Here is a 25,211-nt window from a genome sequence, read left to right on the forward strand (position 1 = left end):
TTTCCACTTGACAAACGGGTCACACCTTCCTACAATATATAGCCCACGGGATGTTTGTTACAAGTTAACCGGGAGCCAATCAATGGCTGAGACGGGCTGGTGTGGCTGACGAGCCCACCATTCATTTTTAGAACCACGTTGTTACTTAAACTTGCTTTGAACCCTGGTAGATGAAGGAAGTGTCCTCATTCACTACTCTATGAATTGACGCACACAGGGTGATGCAGTTCATTTGGATACACATTCCGATCTGATTGAAATCAGCGAGGGAGCTTAACAACTCCAGATCACATTACACTCCTCACTGCTCCATATGCAATCAAGGCAGTCCAGGTTCACTTGTATAACCCTGGTTTTTAAAGTTCACATGTTTTGTGGAGATGAACTCGGTGACCAGCACAGTACTGAAGATCGGTCAGGAAAGCCTTTCTGTACACCTGCAAATAGCGTGTGCTTCTACTACTACTTTGACTTGCAACTAGCAAATCTGTTGACTTCGAAAAGTATGTACAGTATGTTGAACATGTGCAATTGTTTGTTTAAAGTTTCTTTCTACAGTAAAACACATTGTAACAAAGTGGTGGCAGCACTGTTGAATGTAGTGCAGTCAGTGACAGCAGCTGCAGTAGGAGCAGGGGGGTTTGGTCTTTGTATTCGTTATCATTGGCTGTGTTACTCCTGGATCCCTTCCCTGGATTCACTTCCTACTCACTTCTTCCAATGCATTTCCCCCACTCTTCTTCCGTTAAGCTCCTCCCTCATTAACACCACTGCTCTCTGGCTCCTTCCCATCATTCCCATTCTTAAGAATCTTCTCTTGACCCTTCCCCTGCCCAGAATTATCACCCTGTCTCTCCCCTCCCGTCCCTCTCTAAAGATCTTCAGCAAGCTGTCCACCGCAAGCTGGCACCCTTCCTCACCAAGCACACTCTGCTTGACGCACTTCAATCCGGGTTCCGTTCTGCACACTCCACAAAAACCACCCTCTTCTCTGTAACTGACTGTCTCCTCTCTGCTCATGCTCAAGACCCACCTGTTTAGACTACACTCGTAGATCACTCGATCTACCCCTCCTGCTATGTACTGTATTCACCTGACCTAAGCACCACATTACTGGATCCTCAGCTGATGCACTACCCTTGTGCTATTGCACTACTAGTATGTCATTCTAGATATAAATGGTTGTAATCCAAACTAGTTGCATGTTCTTTGATATTGTACTGTCATGTTATAATTTGCACTTGCTGTAAACTGTACTGTATTTAAATATTGACTTTGCAATGTAACCCTGTACTGCCCTGTAACATCTACAAGTCGCCTTGGATAAAAGTGTCTGCCAAATAAATAAATAATAAAATAATAATAATAATAATAATAATAATAATAATAATAATAATAATAATAATAATAATAATAATTGGAGAAGGAAATGAAGTGCAACATTTCAAGTAAGTAAAAAAAAACCCACCTTTTAAAGAAGTACTATTTATAGCTGGTACATTAATTTTCAATAACATTTCTTTATAAATGTCCCAATAAATGTGGATATATACAACAATATGACATAGCGTTGTAGATACTGCTGAGAAAAAAACATAATTTCTGACCAAGATGAGTTATCTGAAGACATTTTCTGTCTAGGATGAATAAAATGCACTCTCAGGTTCAGGACAGCACTGTGAGATCACATTGCACATGATGGGCAAAAGGTAGGCATATGATGTTTGCATTTCACAGATGAAATGTTTTTCTTATTATCATTACTTGAAGTTCCATCGTGCACATTTTTTTGCAGCTGTCAATTGCTGCAGGCAGAGTTGCACTGGCTCCTGCCTGAACACTGTGGATAAGAGCAGTTGCTGCAGGTGTTCTAGTCTTCCTGATCATCTTTGAATGAAAGGTGTCACTAGTGCCTTGCCCAACATCTCCAGGACAATTCTGCAGCAGTACACCTTGCCAGCAGTAACATTTAAAGTCAATGGAAACCAATGTGCAATTTAACATTTACCGTTTTTCAGGTAAGCATTTCAATATTTAAAAACATTTGTCGTATACTAACTCTGGAGAAAATTATCAATTTTGAACGTGACAAGGCAATTAATTTTTTTTGCTTGCTGTAATCATAGTATGTTAAATCGTGAAATATCTTGAAATACCTGTTTTTAGACAGTGAAATAAGCAATTTTAACATGAAAAAAAATACGGCTCTACCCATAACTGAACTGCGTTTAAACCACATCCTCTGCCTCCATATTCAGTAGCATCTGACTGACTCTTCTGACTGAAATGTTTTACATAATATTTGTGTTTTCAGTGAAACATGCAGTACGTTTTTTGGAAAGACCTGGAAATGTACAATCTAGCGTTAACATTAAAGTATATAAAGGCTTTCTGTACAAGTGGCTTTTTCAAAGCCTGTATCCTGCAGTTTACTAATAGGATGTGCCTCTGTCGGTAACAGCACAGTAAATAGTTTCAAGAGCAAAGCAACACTCCCAGGTGAACTCTTTAGGTTTTCTCAAAACATTTAAATGCTGTGTTTTCTTATAAAGATACCGGGAAATGACATTAATATTGTGCTATGACTTTATTTTGTAATCTGGTTATTTATTTTACAGTTTCATGCCCTCCCCTCCCATTTTTAGAAAGGCTCCAACGCCGTTGGTGGTTCTGTAAACTGTTGGCTTTTATGAGCTAACTTCTTAACTACTATCTAAAACTCAAAATAACATATTGAGCATTACACGTTGGCTTGTTCCACACACACACACACACACACACACACACACACACACACACACACACACACACACACACACACACACAGAGAGCTTTGGAAGACCCTCATGGGAAGAAAGAGGGAAAACAGATTGATTTGAGAACAGTATCAGAGGAGTTCACCCTGTGGCCCCTACCAGCTCTAAGCACATTGTCCTTGTACAGTTGAAAAACACACTGCTGCTGTTGTTATTGTACTTTTAAAACCACTGGTGTCATTATGCCTTCGGTTTCACCTTGAACCCAATGCAATGTTTGCTCTGGGTAGGGGTAGGGAGCGGGAGACCACAACCAAGAGAACATGTTCCAGGAAAGCATGTACTAGGAGTAGCACAACTACTAATAGTTTAGATAACAATAGTCAAATAGCAAAAAATATATATACAGTGTATATATAAAGTCTACAACCCCTTGAATTTTTTTCACATTTTGTTGTGTCTACACACACACACACACACACACACACACACACACACACACACACACACACACACACACACATATATATATATATATATATATATATATATATATATATATATATATTAAAAATATAAAACTGAAAGATCATAATTGAAGAAGTTTCCACCCCCCTGAGTTAATACTTGGTGGAAGGACCTTTGGCAGCAATTACAGCTGTCAGTCTGTTGGGATAGGTCTCTACCAAACTTGCACAAATAGATTTGACAATATTTGGCCATTCTTCTTTACAAAATTATTCAAGCTCTGTCAAGTTCCTTGGGGAGCACTGATGGACAGCAATCTTCAAGTCATGCCACAAATTTTCGATTGGATTTTGGTTGGAGTTCTGACTGGGCCACTCAAGGACATTTAATTTTTTGTTCCTTAGCCACTCCAGTGTAGCTTTGGCTGTGTGCTTTGGGTCGTTGACATACTGAAAGGTGAACTTTTGTCCCAGTTTCAGCTTTCTTGCAGAGGGCAGCAGGTTTTCCTCAAAGAATTCTCTGTACTTTGTAAGTGTCCCAGTCCCTGCCGATGAGAAACATCCTCATAACATGATGCTGCCACCAACATACTTTAGAGTAGGGATGGTGTTCTTTGGGATACGCTGTGTTGGGTTTGCGCCAAACATAATGCTTTGCATTTAGGCCAAAAAGTTCCATTTTAGTTTATTCAGAACAGAAAGCATTTTGCCACATGGCTACAGAATCTCCTGAGAGTTTTTTTGCATACTTCAAAAAGGATTGTGCCTTTCAACAACTTTGTCCAGGAGTTCTTTTGAATTAATTTAATTAATTTTCTACACATTTCTAGAATATTTTATAATATTATATAAATATAGTTGTGGGGTAGGATGTGTAGATAAATGAAAAAAAAAACTATTTTAATGCATTTTAATTCCAGGCTATAAGGCAACAAAAGGTGAAAAATTTGAAAGGGGGTGTAGACTTTCTATAGGCACTGTATATGTTACAATGGTGTATATCTTACATATAGGCGCTGTACATAGTATACATGTATGGCGTGTATATATATATCTAATTTTATATATATATATATATATATATATATATATATATGTAGTATTTTTGTTTCTCTATTTTTTCTCTATTTTACTCAAAAAAGGATTTTCCTGAGTGGTGACTGCCTAGACTGGCAATATTCAGTTTAGTGTTGTCCTATTTTTTGAGGGTAAAATGAAGAGAAAATGTTGCACCCAGTCATTATGCATTAGATTATATTTGGGGACAACAGCACTTGTGGGACAGATGGCTCATTAAAATCTCTTGCATATTTTAAGGAGGAGTGATTTTCTATTCAGGGCAACAAACTCCCCTTTCCCAGTTGTACTGCTTTCCTAGAAAAAGAAGAACATTTCAGATTACCATTCTACCTGTGAGATGTCTTGATATTTAGCATATTTTACAAGGAGATGTCACATGATGACGTTGATAACGTCATGTGACGTGCGAGTAGTTGACTACCAGTTTCTTAGGCTGACAGTCACTTTCTATTCGACTGGTCGACTTTGACTATTCGGTGCTCCCTCTAGTGTGCACTAGGCAGCAAAATTAGGCAGCGCACGCCTGACAGTATTAGTGGACAATATGCAACTATGATTATATACCCTTAGAGATTATCAAACGTTACTTAAATACTGTTGAAGAAACTTGATTGCAGACTGTTAAGACTACAAGTAGAGTAAATGCCACACAACTTCGCTCTTGTTTGACCATGAATTGTAACTTGGCAGTGCCAACTACCAAGTAGTACCTATTCTGTGTGGTGAAAAACACAGCAAGAACAACTACGAAATAATTGCTGTGAGCAAAATGAGGATCATTTTTTATTGATGTGTGAGCAATGTTGCCAGATTTATTAAGCTCCTGTGTCATTTAATAAAAAGCTGAATGGATAATAAACTGTTTAGATTGCCTTATTGTGAATTAATACATAAACTAAATATGTTATATCCATGTTATATCCAACTATTTTATTATTAAGTAATTACTGTTTTATTCTAACTTTGTATTAGAGTCAAAGTCTAGTAATCCTTACAGAAGTTGATCAGCCTTTACAAACCACAGCATTGACAGCAGTGGTAAAAGCATAGCAAAGCATAATAAGGGACAGTGAAAGCACTGTAAAGCATAGAGGGGTATGACAAATTACTTTATAACAACGGGAAAAACATGAAAAAAGAGATCTCCTTGAAGAGGGGTTGTGTGTCAGGGAAAATGCTGCTTTCTGCAAGGTTCAAATATCAGGTTTGCTGTAATCAGACTCAGCTGATATGAAGCTGTTATGAAGACAATGTTTTCTGTTCAGGTTTATGCATTTAAATGTACTGGGAGAAACTCTCTATGGTTCTTTGTTTGATTGTAATCAAAATATGAGAATATAATATATACATGAAAAAAAAAATAAAAAAAATGGTGCCTACCATACACCTGCCATAGTTTAATTGCTCTATGTCAAACAACAGCACACTTTACATGCACTGTTAACATTACATAAGTACACAGATAGTACAAAACACGCTGTGCATATTCTGAATGACCGAGAGGCCTCATTCATGCATTTACATAGGCAATGTTTTCCTCTTGTTTAAACTGTTTGACCGTAGCCAAGGTTATTTTATCTTTTCCCCCTGTTTGTCTTGCACCAAATCAGTTCATTGATCAGAAACTTTTTTTTTCATTGAGGTCATTCCAATGGATTTTTTCTGCATGTTATCATGAGCAGCTAGCCTGTGCCTGAGCTGGTACTGAAGTCAATGCCAAAAGACATGTTAAAATGAACTCTTTCTGATATTACTCTAGGGAATAATGTACAGTGCAATGAAATAATATAAGGCACTAGTTCAGAAGTTGTGTCTTTTGTCCAGTGCACTCTACTTTACCAGAGGAGATTGTTCAGTTTTCCCCCCCAAAATTAGAGGGACACAATTTTTCTCCCCCTTTGAATCTGTGGAAAACAAGTTGAAATTAAGCATAAGGGTTGTTTTGGTAACTAATGTGCTACACGTTGCCCTGGTGTCTATTTTTTAAACTGCATTACTGTTAGAATGCAGCATTTTTTACATTGAGTAACTGAGTAATGCTATCCTGCTCACATTGCTTGTACTGGTTGTACTCCAAAGTTCAGCCATATTACTCAAGTATGTACAATCTGAATATAATTTAATAAATGTTTGTCCACAGATTCGTTTTCCCATAACTGAACTGATCATTTGTGTAATTAGACCTTTTTTTATTATTATTTTCATCTCTTAAACAGTTGCAGAGTTCAAGTTACTTCTAAAATGTAATAGCTAACTTCAAATCTGCAACTGTAGAGCCGAAAACAATTTAAAATAAATCTAATTAAGCACATTTTCAGTTTGCAATTACTTTTCTCTCTATAAAAGTCAGTTAAACATTAAATACTACTGTATTCCAGTTGCCAAACTGCAGTTCTCACTTTTAATGAGAATGTGCCACCTAGTGGAGAGTGACTGGTAGGTTAATACGCAATCTATTTTTGTCGGCAAAGCTAAAAACCCTCCCTCGCGGTTTACATTCCCTTTAAACAGAACGTACCATTTATTGATAGTACCTTTAGAAAAAGAAAAAAAAAAACTAAAAAGATCTTAAAATGAAACATTGATTGTTTTGTACGTTTCATATTTTAACATATACTTTATAAACAGCAAACAATAGTGTCCACCTATGCACTTTAATATGCATGTCAATGAATTATAATAATGTTAGTTGAGGAATGGCTTAGTCTATAAAAATGGCAGCCACTATGAAAGGGACTGTGGTGAGTATTTGCTGGGAGAATAACAGCGATATTCTGTGTTTCTTACAGAATTGTATACATTTTAAAAACAAAATATTTCAAATCAAAGTGGTTGTTAATAGTTTAAAACGATGTGTTAATATTTAGTTATGCGACGATATTACAATTCTGGTGACTGGGTGTGACAGACGCCGGCGCATTGTATTCTTGATAGCGAGATGTGTGCAATTACTACGTGTTAGTTGCTGTACACTTTAATATATTTTACAGATTTCATTAAAACGTGCTCCGTTTTCCATTTCATTTAACCAAATATTATTGCACTTAGCAGTACTTGATACAAGGTACACTTTAACCACCATGACTTAAGTAGATCTCTGCTTCAGTCCTGTATAATAATAAATACAAACTACTCTTATTATCGATTTGTATTTTCTATTCACAAAAAGGCGTATTTTAAGCTAAGCAAAATACTTGATAACGTTTCAATAAATGTGCTGAAAAGTAATCAAATTTGGCTTACATAGCAGGCCTCTCAATTCAGCTGCTTACTACCAAATAAATAAAGTTACTTCCCCTTATTTAAGTCTTAAATCCTGTTTGTTGTATTTCTAAGTTTAGCCTCCTGTATATTTTGATCCAAAAGAAGACATTGTGTTTCGTTCCTAAAGGTATTTAAAGTAGGGACCCCGAGTGAAACCTCTTTGCCATTGTCACGCTGTCAGTGTACAGTAGGCGTGCGTGTGGATGTGTTATACAGCAGTGTGCACATTTATTACAACACCTCATTACTTCTGTTGTTGTGCATATGAAATCAAACCACTGTAACTGAAAATAGGCAAATGAGTGATTGTCTAATTTAATTGATGACTTTATAGGCCACACATGCAATTTAAGTTAAAATAGTAAGTGAAAAGGAACACATAGCCACACATGGTGAAGTGCATGAGACGTTTTAGAAGCTAAGATGCCCAATTAAAGCACAAACTGAAATTCTTGTACCCAGAAGTTTTCATGCAGGTCGGTATGTATATAAAGGATATAAATAACAAATCCTGAAGTGTTAAAATTTTTTTAAAAAAAAGCTCACTACTGTAAATTACATCTCCAGGCTTTGTAGGTGCTCAGGATACATTTATAACATTATATTATAATAATAATAATAATAATAATAATAATAATAATAATAATAATAAAACACTGCACATCAAATACACAAAGTAATTCAAAATGTAATGGAAAACTAATATTGTTTCCCCTTGCTGTTGTCTATTAATTTCATTGACATACACATTTATATTCTCCCTGTTTGTTGCAGTCAGTCGAAGATGTTAATGTGACCTTTGAAGATCAGCAGAAGATAAACAAGTTTGCAAGAAACACAAATCGGATGTCTGAACTTAAAGATGAAATAGAAGCAAAAAAGGTAATCGGTACACACACACATGCCACCCAAATAACACCAGATATTATGTTTTCCTTTAATGTCTTGTTTATTTGCCAGATGCCTGTGACATTTTAGACTTCAGCAGCTCTGCACATTCGCTTACAAGTGCCCGAAGAAAATGTCTACACAGTAGCCAGATAATTGACTGAGAGAAAATGCTGCCCTTTATTATTTCTTAAATCAGCGTGCAATTTATTTGGCTAAAGGAAGCTGTTTATGTTCATATTATCCATTTTCTATACACTTATATTGCTAATTATGTCACTACTCCATTACAGAAATCTTTGCAGAACTTGGAGGATGCTAGTGATGACATCATGATGTTAGATGATGAGGATTCAATAGCTATCCCCTATCAGATTGGAGATGTCTTTATTAGCCATTCCCAAGAGGAGACACAAGACATGTTAGAAGGTGCAAAGGTAAACTGGTCACGTTTTGTGCTTTAGTATTATCATATGTACAGTATGGTGCAGCTGATATCAGCACAGGCTTACTGACCTGTCAACACGAGTGGGTGAAAATCAGACTGCATCTATGTATTTTTTTGAAGAATAATTAATCAGTATAGCTAATTTTGATGTGATGTCATATCCGTCTGATAGAAGATACAAGCAGCCTGATACAAATATGTTTCAGATGGCTGTATCGCATCAGTAACAGTGTCTACTCTATAAAATGAAAGATGGAGTTATAATAAGTTCAGGTCCAGAATAAAGTTGAGCTGTAATACCAAATAAGGGATTTATGCACTGGCCATGATTTTTAAAGAATTTGAAGACAATATTGTATCAAGCATGTTCACTTTTTTTGTTGTTAAATATACTGGAAAAAATTAAGAGACCACTGCAAAATTATCAGTATCTCTGGTTTTACTATTTATAGGTATGTGTTTGGGTAAAATGAACATTTTTGTTTTATTCTATAAACTACTGACAACATTTCTTCCAAATTCCAAATAAAAATATTGTAGAAAAAGTCAGACAGTACACACTAGTAGTAGTCAAAACCCATGGCTTTAAATATGCATTATTTTTAAAATACATTAAAAAATTAAATCTAAATATTGCTGCTATTTTACTCTAAATTAATCCAGTTGAGACTTTCTTAATAGATAAGATATAACAGTCAGTCAGACTTTTTGGGGAACATTGTCAGAGCAGAAGGAAGCGAGTTTGTCCTGGAAGAAAACTTGCTCCCTTCTGCTCTGACAATGTTCCCCAACTCTGAGGATTGGTTTTTCCAGCACGACAATGCTGCATGCCACACAGCCAGGTCAATCAAGGTGTGGATGGAGGACCACCAGATCAAGACCCTGTCATGGCCAGCCCAATCTCCAGACCTGAACCCCATTGAAAACCTCTGGAATGTGATCAAGAGGAAGATGGATGGACACAAGCCATCAAACAAAGCTGAGCTGCTTGAATTTTTGCGCCAGGAGTGGCATAAAGTCACCCAACATCATTGTGAAAGACTGGTGGAGAGCATGCCAAGACACATGAAAGCTGTGCTTGAAAATCAGGGTTATTCCACCAAATATTGATTTCTGAACTCTTCCTAAGTTAAAACATAAGTATTGTGTTGTTTAAAAATGAATCTGAACTTATTTTCTTTGCATTATTCGAGGTCTGACAACACTGCATCTTTTTTGTTATTTTGACCAGTTGTCATTTTCTGCAAATAAATGCTCTAAATGACAATATTTTTATTTGAAATTTGGGAGAAATGTTGTCAGTAGTTTATAGAATAAAACAAAAAAGTTCATTTTACCCAAACACATACCTATAAATAGTAAAACCAGAGAAACTGATAATTTTGCAGTGGTCTCTTAATTTTTTCCAGAGCTGTATATGTGTTTATGGTACAAAATGTTATAAGTTTTAACAAGACAAAAGCTGAAATGCACTGTCGAGTCCCTGGGTCTAAAGCAGAGACTGACTTGACAGCAGGGTCAGAGGATGCCCACAAATCCAACCCTAACCCTTCAGTTCTTCTGAGCTGTTGTGGGGAGTTTGGGGTAAAATAAGGGGCACAAGAAATAAAAAAGATGTCACAGTGTACTTTGAACAGTACATTTTTTTTTTTTCTATTATTGACAATTTCAATGTTGTTTTCCACAGGAATCGCTAAAAGACGAGATCAAAGTTTACGAGGGCAGAGTCGCAGCCATACTGCAAGTGTTGGCTGATTTGAAAGTTCAACTCTATGCCAAATTTGGAAATAATATAAACCTTGAAGCAGATGAGAGTTGAAGCCTCTGCTGTATCAACAACTTAGGTTCCTGTCAGAAATGAACTTGTCATGCAAAAAAAAATAAAGAAAAAAATTTAGCCAATTCTCCAGATCACAAATGACTTTTTTCTTAGTGTGGATAGCAAGACCTTGCCAAAAAAAAAAAAAAAAAAAAGGTTCTACCATGTTCTTTGTTTTATTGTTTAATTTTTCCCCTTTCCCCTCTTTTAATTTTTGTTACGGTTACATGCTTCGTTATTTATTTTTTTGCACGTACCCTGCAGAGCACACAGCAACGATAACTGGTGTGCTTCTTAGTAAGCAAAAATAAATTCTAATAAAGGTCTTTATAATAGTTCACCTTTTTGGGTTTGGTTCTTCTCACATTTCTAATTCATACATATTAATATGCAACAGGTATAAATGTAAAATTCAACACTGCTTGATAGTTATTAAGCAAAATGTATAAACTTACAAACCTGTTTTTGTGAACCTTATTTGTATTTTTCTTTATTCTGTTATATCTTATCTATTAAGAAAGTCTCAACTGGATTAATTTAGAGTAAAATAGCAGCCATATTTAGATTTAATTTTTTAATGTATTTTAAAAATAATGCATATTTAAAGCCATGGGTTTTGACTACTGCTAGTGTGTACTGTCTGACTTTTACGTGAAGACCTCAGCATCATACAAACAGTAAAAGAAAGGTTTAATAATCTGCATTGAAATGCAGTTGACGCGCCTAATCGGGATTTCTGCTTAAATGGGATATAACTGGGAGACGGTTCTTTCCAGTGCTATTTATGTTTAATTGGAACGTCACTTCGTTTAATTGGGATACAGTAATTTCAAATGATGAATGGAGATTGCTTTTCAGAACAATACAGTGTACTTGGTATGTGATTACACTGTGATTTGTGTAAACCACATTGAGCAGTTGAAGGAGTTGGAGTCTCCTGTGGTTTCTTAGGTTGCTGTTGCAAAGAAAGTTGCTGTGTCCACATCGCAGGTGCCTCACCTTGTGATAGTATGTGAGTTCATTCTTTTTCATTTAATGTAGAAATAAAAAAAGATTTATTTTAAGATAGATATATATATATATATATATTTATATATATATATATATATATATATATATATATATATATATATATATATATATATATAACATTTAATCATAATGTGTGATTTTATTTTTCTTTTCATTTAAAAATATAAAAGTGTGACTAAGGTTTATCTCAAATGCCTCTCGTTTAATTGGGACCTCTGCTTATTCGGGATGTTTTTACTTCCCCCAAGACATCCTGATAAAGCAATGCCGACTGTACCTTGACAGGTTAATTACAGAATGCGTTAGTTTGACAGAGACCTTTATCCAAGGTGACTTACAGGTGTTACAGGGCAGTAACACAATTACAATGCAAGATTATTTAATACAGTATAGTTTACAGTAAGTGCAATAATACACTACCAATAGAATACAATATAGGATGCAACAAGTTATATCTACAATGATATAGTAGTGCAATAATACATTAGCTAAGGATCCAGTAATGTGGTCCTGAGGTCAGGCAAGTCCAGTAAATAGGAGGGCCAGAACAAGAGATCTACAAGTGCAGTCTAAACAGGTGGGTCTTGAGTTGGTAGAAGTGGGAGACGTTCTTAAGTTCTCTGGTAGCTGGTTCCGCCAGAGGATGCAGCTGTCAATACCTGTTAGATAATTGACTGCAGATGCAGTTAGGAGTACAAAGGCGAGCGCATATAATGGAAGAAAGCCAATCATCTACAAGTAAAAGACTTGCAGAAGCTACTAATGCTCTATAAACTAAACATTAAACATGTTTCTAAGTTATATTTTTGTTTGGTTCGCTTATTTATGTCATTGTTTAAAGCGAACCGTTTATAAAGTTATTTCTGATTTTAGAGGGCATCTGCTTGTGAGATAATGACAGCTTACTCAGAACCTGTTTGCTGTGAGAATCTGAAGATTATAATTGAGTAAGTTGTACAGGAACCTATGCACAGAAACAGGCAATTGCGAGGAGACACTAGAGACATGATTAATAAATTGTATATCCTTAGGTTGTGTTTACATTAATACATTTCCTATAAAGGTAATCAATGGCATATTGGTCTGTGAGGGGCAACTATGCCTTTACTGATTATCTTTTTAGGAAGTGCAAAAGGCTTCTTTGTGCATGATAATCTAATATACAACAAAAGTTTTAAAAAACAAATACATATTTTGCTTACTCTGTCCAGCACCAATTGATATGTTTTTTTGCCTTGGTGTGCAAAGGTGTATTTGGGAGTCTGTTGTTGTTGTTGTTAATCTTTAAGGGGAAAACAAATAAAACCTTCAGGCTGAGTTTGAGTTAGAGTGCGCTGCAGTCTCACATGTTCCTATTAGAAAGACAGAGCCTGCCCGCAGTAGGGTTAGATTTTTCATTTGGAAAATGCCTTGAGCACTGAATTTTAAGCTGCTTTAATATCTTGGATGTGACTTTCAGCCAGAGATGCCACCAACGCATTAATCTCAGAGGAAATAGCAATGCTGCTACAGTGCTTTCAGTCTGTTTGCCAGTGGCTTCAAGATGAAGTTGACATTTCAAAACGAAATGTCTCTCGGTCCCTCGGTGAGTTGGCTAATACCAAATACACAAATTTAAAACCTTTTCCTTCAAAGTATTTTATTTGCATTATCCCACTTACTGTGTAGCTGCTAAGTGGGAACTATGTGGTCCATAATGTACAAAACTCAGTGCCCTCGATCTTTAAATTTGTATTACTCTTTATACTCTAACCATCATGAGTATTATTATTTTCTTGCCAGATTTCAGAAGCTGAGGATGTTTGGCTTTACATTAATAGGTTACCACTCAAGACACAGGTTCTAATAAAGGGACCAGGCAGTGTACATGTAGGGTAACATGCTACAAAAAAATAAATAAAACATTTTCAGCACATGAACCTAAACTGATCAGAGTAAGGAACCTACTTCGGCATATTCATTTTTTTAAACTGATCAGAGGCGGAGCTTTGGAATAAAGACATTTGACTGCAGACTGCACTTCAATGCTGTGTAATGACCTCCTCAGTGACAGTGAGTGTCTGTCATAAAACATTCACTCATGTTAATATGCAGTTATTGAGCAGTTGTTTATAGTCCTTGCCTCCCTTCTCTTTTTCTTCAGTTTTCCATTACATGTTGAGCTGCTTTTTGCTCTTCCATCAACAGCAGTGAACATGCCACATTATACGACTGTCTCTGCGTCAATTCATTTGATCTAAACAGTTGCAGATTGAAATAGTACCACTATTTAAATATTAAGAGATAGGAACAAGCTTGCTTTTAAAGACAACACTTGCACCCCTGGTTAGGGACTTTGTTTTTCACTTAAACCCCTTCTTTGAATGATTTAAACCAGTGGCTGAATATGGGGAAGGGCCTGGATTAAATAAAAGTTATAATGGTGCCATAGCCATTATGAAGCAGTGGGCCCTGATCATTGTTCTACTCATCTTCTTAATTGTTTAATTGAACCATCCAGGTCTTAAAATGTAATTAAAGCAAAAATGTAGCCTAGTTTACAGCTGCCAAAGCAAAAGCTTTGTATTGATCTTGAACTACCGAGCCCTTCAAAGCAACGCAATATCTAAAAGTCTCTCAGATGTTTCTTGAACGCTGTCTTCATAGGTTCTCCTGTGACTGATTCCTCTTGAGTCTTTCATCTCTCTCTTGTCCAGGAATTATAATATAAAGTGGAATTGTTTCAGGTATCCATACACAGGCTGAGAGCACTGTAAAGTCGAAATACCAGATCATCAAACAGAAGAAGATTAAAGGACTAGTGTTAAAAAAAAAAAAAAAAAAAAAACTCCAATGTTGATCCATAAAAACTGTGTCTGAGTATTGTAACCCCCCAAAAACAGAGAAACATTGAAATACATATGACCAGAATACAGATAAACACTGGAACTGCAATTATGGAAACTGTACCACTGCAAACTCAGATCTTTGTTACAACCATACCCCCAGTTACTGCATTTACCCAATTACACCTCTATTCAGGTATTAACCTGAGGATCGGAGTTGTGCACCCTTGCCTTATGGTTATTTGGTCACATTGTTATGTAATGTCAGTACATGTCTTCTACAAAAAACAATACGTTCTGCTCATGTGTGATGGAACTGGCAGTTTTATATTGTGAACCCAATCCCAAGATCATTCCAGTCCAGAATAAAGTCCTGGACTGGAACATATCAGGGCCAGAATTGCAAGCTCTGGCAGTAGGCGTGTTTTTGGTTATACTTGTGTACTAGTTTCTCGACTGGATTCACAGACTCTGGTTAGCACTAATCTACCAACATTAGGTGGATTATTTCTGAACAGAAACCAGGTGAGTTTGTTTTTTTTAGGCAACAAAAGGGTTATTTTCTGATTCTCCTAATGAATGTCAGTCAACCAGTATTGATAACACACTATTTAGATAGTGTAATAGCCACAAAGGAAACTACCCAATTGAATTAATGAACCCTAATCATGGCCTGATTAGGATGTGTGTGGGTTTTAGGTGCAGATGAAGTTAAGCTGCTTAAAAGAGTATTGCAAGCTGACTGTAGACCAGTGGTACTCAGCTGCGGCTGTCAAGATCAAATCCAGTCCAGGTTTTAACTCCAAGCAGGTTCTAGTGTAGTTAATTGAAGCTGTTAAGAGGGAATTAACTATTTTAGTTCAAGGTTGGAATAAAGACCAGGTCTGGAATAGATCTCTAGGGCCAGAGTTGAGTACCACTGCTGTAGACACTAGTTTGTGATTCACTTTTTTTTTTTTTTTTTTTTTTTTTTTTTTTTTTTAAGGATTAGTTAATCTTTTTTTTGTTAGACTTGTAAATGTATCTTCGCTCATGCAGGAAGCTGTGTGGTCTGGTGGTTAGAGAAAAGGACTTGTAACCAGGAGGTCCATGGTTCAAATCCTGGCTCACTCACTGCATGACCTTCAGCAAATCACTTGTGCTCTGTCTTTGGGGTGAAGCATTGTTGTAAGTGACTGCAGCTGATGCATAGTTCACACGCCCTAGTCTCTGCAAGTCCTCCTTGGATAAAGGTATCTGCTAAATAAACAAATAATAACTCCAGTAATAATAAGGGAAGAGAAATTGTGATATTTTCCAGCCTGATAAATGAAAAGGGAAACAGACTCACAAGGTATTTCTGTTGAGCCCCAGGAAAGAGAGTTTGGAGGGAATCTGTTTATTTCTTTTGAGGTGGACAACTAGGTATTGTGTGCTGGGGAGAATGCACGTCTAATGAGTTTCAGGCAGAGGGAAAACAGTTTTGACAGGCCTATTACATACCAAAGTATGTGCTGTAGTCCGATTATGCTGGTGTGGAAACAGAATGCTTTCTTACTCTGTTCTAACAAAATAGCTTTAAATAAGCCTTTTATACGTAAGCTGTGGTTACATCATTCTTCAACAATTCTTTCTTTATGGAACCCTTTCTCCAGCACCTTTTGGTATCCTCCTGTGCCCTTTCTTGGTCTTTCTAATAAACACACTCACAGTGCATGCATTTGACATACACACACACACACACACACACACCCTGCTAATAAGATATATTATTCCAAGAGATTACAAGACACAGGAAGAGTACAAGACACTGACAACTTCGTATATCAGACCCAAATAATCAATGTGTCCTTCCCGATAACTTTCCACCAGCTTGTCTTTAAATTGAATTAACTACAAAGCATAGCAACATATGGAACAGGGGTACACATTGAACATATCTGAAATAGAGTAGCAGGTGTTGATAGATCTGATGCAGTATAGAATGATATTTGTGTAGTACACAGGCCAGCTTGTGGGTCTGACTACTGCATTATAATGGAACATCTTAACCTTTATGAAGGGCTTTCTCTACTTTTTGGCAATCTTTTCACATGTTACCAGTTATGTTAAAGGATTGTGCTCTGGTGTGGAATATAACATTGAATGCAAGAGTATGTCTTGTCTGTGACTCCCTACCCTTTTCAATTTTTTCTAAAGACTTTTTGATAGTTTAAATCCAATGATAGATGATGTTGCATTAAAATGAGCTATGATGTTTATTTGTTTTTATTCAATTACTGTAATATAAAGCTATAAACACTCAAACAAGACAAGCAGTTGCACTAATCTGAAAACACTTATATAATGCCTGTCACGGCACCAGCAGTTCCAAGTGCTTTCCATTTATTCCACTTGTTTAAACAACTGGTTTATTCAATTAGTGAGTAATTTGAATGGATGTTTTGCAAAAAAAAAAAAAAAACATGATGACCTAGGCTGGAGCTGCCTGAGATAATTAGAGACAAATCCAAAAACTTACATTTAAAAAAGTGAGCAAGTGTCTCCTAGCTGAGTCCTAAGGGACTTGAAGATAAAAAAATGATTCATTATCCAATCACTTATTAATGGCAGTGATAGAATACTCGGGATGTGGCTTCCTTCATTAGAATTGTACTGCGAGGGTGGAGCACTCCCTGCTTTAGCACTAGGGTTTCTCAAAGATTGCTGCTAAGGGTTTAAAATCTATTTGCCTACATCATTACTTTCACTGCTTCTCTTTTCCTTGCAGAGTTAAATGTCTAATTTCAAACATGTTTTTATTAAAGTCTGAGATGTGTCATCCATCGTACTTCATTTTGGATATTTATTCCACAGTTATTCTATTTCTTGCCACAACACTGCCAACTGGGAGAAGGCTGACACATTGATTTGATGGAATAGGTCTACAAGATTTGTATTTTTTGTTTCTTGATGGATATGTGACCATTTCTTAATTATTCCTCCAATTCCCATTATATGGAAGCATATATTATCATACCTCTAAAAAAGTCTGTCTGTCTTGCCCTCCAGTCATGTTAAGCATATGCCATTTACACAAAAATATGTGTTACATGTTGCATCCTGTTTTCCCCCCAGTTTTGTTGATTTCGATCTTCCTTCTGCAATTGTATGTTTTGATCAGGCCGTGTCTTAATGCTGCACAAATAGACTTCTTGTTTCTTCCAGTGCAGAGGAGTAGCACATTCACAGCTGTAACAATTACTGTATTCACACAATTATTGTTTTGATATTCAGCTTTTGTTCGGGAGCGCCTCTAAATCCCTTGTTTAGAAAGATACAGGGTATTAATGCTTGTGACAGGGTAGCCGTGTGAATGTGTGCATTAGCTGCTGAGTGACAGGAGGAGATCGAGACGGAGGTTGAAGTTGATTCGCCCCGCAGACTAACATAATTTATTAGCAACACATTGAACAGCTCACGTGACACTACCAGCAATGGCAGCCCACGGAGCACATACAACACAGTGTACGAAAACTCTGGTAAGTTTTGTGACCTTATCTACAATATCTGAACTAATCTTCTCTGTTCAGTAATAAAAGGTTGTTGCTGAAGAGGTTGGTCACGGCTGATAAACGGTTAGGGTGGATACGTGACAGATTACTGTGTAGACTTTGCACAAACGCTGAAACAAAACACACTCCAAGGTTTTTATAAGTACATCAGCAGTTTGTGTTGGCCAGGATAAATGCGGGACAGCGTTCATCGCAGCTTTGCAGACACACGTAGATAAATAAACTTAGATAAACATTCCAGTTCCAAATGCGATACAGCTGTAGCACACTACAGCAATCCTTATAAGAAAAAAAAGACAACAGTTATCATTTTTACAGAACTGTAACCCTTTTTATAGGAGCTTAAAACCTTACAAATATATATTATGGAGTGCCGTGTGTACAAAAAGCCTTAATATTTCAACATGGCCGTCTTGTTTCCAGATTTAACTTAAATCTTGTATTTTTTCCCCAGATTTACAGATGTTGTGAAAATAAATATGTATTTTTAAATGTGTACATTCAGATATAATTTATAAATCTAGTTACAAGATTTATCATTTAGCTAAATATTTAACTGGTCAGCTAAATCTGGAGTTTATATGCAAACGAATTCCGGCCACTTTGTGCTTTCACGCGATATGATTTGCTCTTGTAATGCTAATCAGGGAATATGCAAATTTCAGTATTAAAAGAGCCAATCAAATCTGGGAAATGACATCTTAAAATATTAATGCTTTTTTTTTTTTTTTTTTTTTACACATAGCACATTGTAATATATGTGTGTGTGTGTGTGTGTGTGTGTTATTTTTCTTTTTAATTATGTCTTATACCTAATATTCTAGCTGATGCAAAACTTTTGGCCACAGCTGTAGACCTGTCAAACAGGATATGATTTGCTGTAGTTTTTCAGGGGTACTCATACATTATAGCATCTTGTTCTTAAATAGACAGATTTAACACATTCAGAAGACACAAGGAGGTCTAGTTGAATGAGCTAAATAAATCTAAATACTGCCGCACTTTATAAAGAATTAAGCTGGGGTTTCCAGGAGGGATTTATTGACCTATGTAAAGCAGTGAAATTTGTAAAAATGCAGTTTTTTAAAATTTTATTTTAGGACAGAGATATTAAGATCTGCCACTATTCAGAAAATTTAAATAGACCCCAGTGTGACCCTGTTAACTGGAGGTCACATCCTGGGTAGAGTGGTGATACTCCCATAAAGCAGGTCTGAGTACTGTTCACAGGAATCCCACATAGCACCGAGTCTAGATCATGAAATTACTGCTATGTGCATCTGGTCATCTTGCCAGGACACTCTTGTAAAAAAGGCCTTGGCCTCAGTTTGAATAAATAAAAATAAAGGATTGTACCTCATTTAATATGAAGATATTTTTTTATAGAGTAGCTTAAGGAAAAAGACTAAAAAAAGCATCATCTTTTCTGCATCATCTTTTCAGCCCCAGGCAAAATTAATCAAACCATAACAAAATTGATACCGTACACTTATGTGAATTTTTAAAAACACACACAAAAAAAGAAAAAAAATGATTTACCCTGACATGATCCATCTCTAAGTGATTCTTGAGTTGCATTGAAATTAGTTAAGACGTGGCCTATCAAAAAGTCTTATGATGCAACTGTGTAAGACATGTGACCAAAAATATGACATAATTAGAACTAAAATATTAAGAGAAAATAGTCATTCATAATCTGATCTTAATGTGTAAATCGAGAACTAGTGAATGAATTACATTTTTTTAACGTGACAACCCTTCCAGCCTTTACATCAGAGAAGTCAAATACTGCTGATATCTGCCAGAAGCACTGCATGTAAAATGAAAACTATTTAAAATAATTATTTGTTGGGAGAGATTTAATTATCAAGTTAACATAATTAGTCTGAAATGACAGGGTTCTGATAAAAATAATAGCTCATTGTTCATTTGAAGAGTAATTACATTATTTTACAAGAACATTTGTTGCTGTCTTATTCAGAATAACTAAATATAGTTTGCTTTTTTCGTTGAATATCTTAAAATGGTGGACATGCAAAACAATTTATTTTGAAAAGATGGGTCTTAAGCTGGGGAAACACAAAGCCACTTTGTAGCTTGGAACTTGGTTTCAGTAGACGAGGTTTCAGTCCCTGCATGGCACACTAGGGATGTTTGATAGAGTAAAGTTGCCTCAAACTAGGTCTCCTGGCTTTCTTTAACCAGCTTTCAAGTCACTGTTCCTAAAAAAAAAAGTGTCTTTGTGTTCCCTCAGATTAAAAATGAATGTTTACTGGCTTACTAACAATCAGAAAATACTGGACTGTACTTGTAATATGAATGACACAATTACTGCTATTGTAGTTTAGATTTTCTACTGTCAGCTGGTCCCTTTCTTAAAATATGATGTGTTTAATGATGCCTGCATTACACCTGTTGGAGGGTAATGCAGCAGCAGCACCTCCACCCCACTAAAGTTCTGCCAACATCTGCTGTTCTTTCCAGGACCTGTAGAGGGTGCCAAAGCATTCCTGGACAATCCCAATTGAAAACAATGTGTTTTTGACCAACTTTGCTGTCTATAATTGATTGCTAGTGGACAAAAGATCGCATTTGCGCCATGGTGCATTGTGGTAATTAAGATACGAAATATTCCTCTCATTTACCAGTGTTGCTTGGCAGGCTATCTGTCTGAACAAAGTAGGTTGCTTGCTATAAACAATCCCATTGATTACACCCTTGTCACAGTGATAATGTTAATAAAGATAATGTTTCTTTAAGATTGGTCAACACTCTTTTCAGGAACATGCCTACTAATCGATGTGTCTCCTTTGAGTGAAATCATTGTCTCAAAAGATCCTTATATATATATATATATATATATATATATATATATATATATATATATATATATGTGTGTGTGTGTGTGTGTGTGTGTGTGTGTGTGTGTGTGTGTGTGTGTGTGTGTGTGTGTATATATATATATATATAAAATCAGTACACCTTTTCTTAAAACTTGATTTTTTTTTTTTTTTATAAGCAAGCAGATTGAACAGTGCTGCATTCAGGGCAAGATTTACTAAATGTTGATTAGCTTTAGATGTTATATTAAACTAGACATTTTGCACAGAACCCACACCAAGGCAGGACCTCCAGTGCCTTGCAGAACATAGTCCAGAAAGTCTCCAGTAAGAATGACCTCTTAGCCGCAGGTGCAGTACCTTGATTTTCCTTTTTGAATAACGTTTCTAGTTTCCACTCGGGTATCAGCTGGCACTGTTGAATGCGCAGTGCAACACGTCTGCACGTGCCGGTTAGATTTGTACGAATCTTTGCACAGAGTGCTGATGTTGGCAGAAGAGCGTGCCAAATATCTTTAATTAGTGTTTACTATTAGGAGCGTGTATGCTAAATATGATTCTGTGACACGTACACCCCTTCAAAGAATGCTGCAGTTGGAGCCTGGCAGTTATTTTGAGAGGAAAGCTTGGATAGTTGCCATTGAGTAGTTGAGGAAAGAACGTTCGTTTGATATGTCATACTTGCTACTTGTGAGTAGCCATGGGGTGGATACAAAACACATTTATATATATTTTAATGCACTTTCCAGTAATTCTACGAAAACAACTAAGTGTAACAGTCTGAATGAAAAGAAGAGGGAGATCTTAATATTTTTTTTTTCCAAATTAAAAGGGATTTACTGTATTGCTTTGCATTTAATGTACCTTTACAATAGATGCCAAATGTCATTATACTCAACCGCTGCAGTAAATCTTACTCCTTGATAGACTTAAAAAATGATCCAATCAGACCGCTGTGTTGCAAACAATTAAGACGCATTTTTTCAATTCTTGAGTCTGACAGGGCAGCTGTTCTGTTCACTCGTGAGCGACTTAAAATTGTTGCAATAAAGCAAAATGAAGAAGGGCAGATGTTTTAAGCTATGTTAAGCAGCAGAATCAGAGAGGCTTGACGTTAGTGGCATTTATTTAAATGTCTGAATCCTCACTGACCTTGAGAACAGAGCTCACATCTGCCATGAATGTGGTTAGTGGTTAGGATGGCTGGTTAGTTCACAGTGTCCAGAAAGCTTCGAAGAGGGAGGAAGCTAAAACTGTGTAAGTTAGTAAACTAGTTATCCAATAAGGTCAGCTTTCTGATGAAGTGCACAGGATAAACAGTGGACGCTGTAGAAAAACACTATTTCAAGAAATCATGTTTTGGGGCTAAATGGAACAAGATTGTAGGACAACTTCAGTAACTTTTTTGTAGAAGTTAAGCTGTGCAGGCTTTGTTTTGGAGCAGATGTAAAATCAAAACCTGACCCTTCTTCAAAGGGAAGGACTCTAAAGCTTGTGTACCAGCTAATTTGTTTTTAAATTTCAGTCCGACAATGTATGTATACCTAGGGTTATATTTTAATTGTGGTGTTTTAAGGTAACCCACCAAATTAAAAAAAAAATACTGTCATGTTTGATAACATGCTGGCTAACATTGCATAAAATGTCAATTAGGTCCTTTTTTATAGCTGCTATAAGGATAGCAGCTCCATAGTTCTAATTGAATCCTAGAAACGTAGCATGTAGATGTCTGCGGCTGAAAAACACATTCTCAAAAATGTGCATTGCTCCTGCGGTTTCTTCTTTACAGGATGTCCAATAACTTAACCAAGATCTAGTCTTAATGATTGTAGCCATTCAAGAGCCAGACATGGTGGGTCACTAAAAACTTCATACATCTTTCGTAAATATTCAACAAGGGTTTGAGATGTAGCTTGAAAATGTAAGTGTAGAGCTTGAAAAAGCGTGGACAGTATGTGTATTTCATACCTATGTCTTTGACACTTTAAAACCTATTGATAGAGAAATAAACTCACCATCTGAGTTATTGTGTTTCTGAGAGATTGTCATGCATGCATATTTACATTATGACCACCCATGACTCAACATCAAACTGGCCTCAGTGCTGGAATATTACTATTTGCTTGGTGTACACAGAGCTATATTCTACAATATTATTTCCCTTCAATCTTTTCAAGAGTGAGCATCTTAACAAATATTTTTTTTTTTTTTTTTTAATAAAGAGAAAAAGGCTTGACATATTTATTTATGTCTAAAAAGTTTTTAAAAAGTTTAAAAAGGGAAATTAAATTTTTTATGTTATTTTAAAATGGAATATAAACAGGCACTCAGATTTTTCAAACATGAAAATAAAAACTACAGATCATTCACTAGGGGCAGGGGGACAGGTTAGTGGTTACACTCTGGTGTACCAGCTATGTGAGAGCCCCTTTAAGGTACAGGACTATTTTAAACTCCTGAGCCTTACAGATGTATATTTTATAAATGCATATACAAAGTAATTCTAATCAAGAATAATATATTGGTTAAGTAAACTAAGATATTACATGCCCATGCCACTTTTCTCTTTTTGTGGTTTGGTAGCTTTATTGGGTTCATGTTTTGCTCTGATAAATAATGCTGTAATCTGAACTAAGGGACCTCAGTCCCTTTAAATTACAAAATCCTTTGCTTACTGTCAAATCAATGTCAATTCATTTGCACAGTAGCAAAACACATTTGCCAAGGCGTTTAGCTTACTGTGTGTGCGTTTAAATATTCAATTTCCTATTAAGGGAAGTGTTTGTAAGTTAGATTTGCCAGCCACTCTTTACCTGTCTGTTATAGAACCAATTTGAAGAAGTCTGCATCAATCTGTAGCCAACTGTTTTCAGATAAATTGGTGCCTTCTTAAAGTTGGCATGTGTTCTGCAGAATAAAGCCGCTCCTATATTTGCAATGAATTGCCTGCTGCCTTGCCTTAAGACCTACAGCTCCAGCCAAACGTTTTGCATCACCCGATATGGAATAAACTAATTTAGCTTCATAAAGTCGAATGAAACCTACTGAATAATGTTATGTTAACATATTGAATTACATACCGCTTTGTAGTTTTCTATATACTTAATGAAAACAATTGAAAGAAATGTGACCTTTCAAAAACATAAACTACTGTACTATATATTATGGCTTCTGGGAGACTTTTGTGATATCATTTAGTAGTTTAGTTGATTACATAATGTTAAATAAAATATCTAAATATATATATATATATATATATATATATATATATATATATATATATATATATATATATATATATATATATATAATAGATATTGTCTCAATCCTAAAATCCTAGGTGGTGCAAAACTTTTGTCCATAGCTGTATGCCTAAAGACATACCAAAAGTCTGAGAATGCAAGTATAATTAGGAATTCCCTTATAGTCAATGCAATAGATTGAGAATAATTCATTAACAGCTGCTTACTGCGACAAAAGTTAAGAGGCACAATGTGTGAATATCTCTGCTAATAAACTGTACATCAAAAGACAATTCAATTCTGGGCATTGTTTCTTTAGCAACATAGGGGTGCATTCTCTTAGCCATTCACTTCAAACTGTCATTAGCATGATTAGTTTTTCAGATTGGAGAAAAGCGCCCAATCAAGTCAACCCAGAAATAAACAACATTTCATGTAGGGACTTGTGGTTGGTCTAAAATGGTTTATTATTTGTTTTAGAAATGCAAATTGTGTTTTCTTTTTTTTCTTTCAGTCCAAAAATGTGCTAATAACAATTTCGACTAAATAGCTGTGAGATTTTAGCCCGACATGTTAAAATAAATAAGGGATAGCAGACAGAAAATAAGTACATTTACTCAGAATCCTCCTACCAAAAAAACTAAAATGTGGTTCTTTGACAAGAATGCCAATTTTACAATAACATGAAAAATGTCCAGCCTTTCGGAATCATGTGGGCAATTGTTCCTCAGTTGTTATCACCAATGAAACATGTTTTAACACACGTTATTGATACATTCAAGAATGAAAATACTTCTGTGGAGGATAAACTGAGGTTAAGAAATCCCTATTATATAACTGTAAAAGCTTAGCACAATATAAAGCAGTAACATAAATAGCATACACAAAGTATCAGTGACTCCTGTACTTTCAGAAATGTGGCAAGATGGTACATTCCTTTGAGCAGACAGGCAGTTTCTATTAGAAAGTGTTCCAGTCGAGCTGTCTGAACTCCCTCCAGCCCTGCGGTCCCCTCGT

At 35.9% G+C, this 25,211-nt stretch overlaps 1 protein-coding gene across 1 annotated transcript; it reads left to right on the forward strand.

Annotated features, from left to right (window-relative positions):
* The first annotated feature begins 6,950 nt into the window (after window positions 1-6,950).
* On the forward strand, window positions 6,951-11,060 carry LOC121297782 (prefoldin subunit 4-like). The gene is made up of 4 exons (XM_041224280.1): window positions 6,951-7,044; window positions 8,342-8,449; window positions 8,749-8,892; window positions 10,591-11,060. Exons 1-4 carry the CDS (start codon window positions 7,018-7,020, stop codon window positions 10,720-10,722), a joined length of 411 nt encoding a protein of 136 aa, XP_041080214.1. The 5' UTR covers window positions 6,951-7,017; the 3' UTR covers window positions 10,723-11,060.
* Window positions 11,061-25,211: the final 14,151 nt, after the last annotated feature.

This window comes from Polyodon spathula, chromosome 23 (assembly GCF_017654505.1).
Source record: "Polyodon spathula isolate WHYD16114869_AA chromosome 23, ASM1765450v1, whole genome shotgun sequence".
Lineage (NCBI taxonomy): Eukaryota > Metazoa > Chordata > Actinopteri > Acipenseriformes > Polyodontidae > Polyodon > Polyodon spathula.

What these genes read in the sequence shown, in the direction of transcription:
- LOC121297782 (XM_041224280.1), top strand. Translation starts at nt 7,018, where the DNA reads ATGGCAGCCACTATGAAAGGGACTGTG. An exon ending in ATGAAATAGAAGCAAAAAAG is followed by an intron (nt 8,450 to 8,748) that starts GTAATCGGTACA and finishes ACTCCATTACAG; the next exon opens with AAATCTTTGCAGAACTTGGA. An exon ending in ACATGTTAGAAGGTGCAAAG is followed by an intron (nt 8,893 to 10,590) that starts GTAAACTGGTCA and finishes TGTTTTCCACAG; the next exon opens with GAATCGCTAAAAGACGAGAT.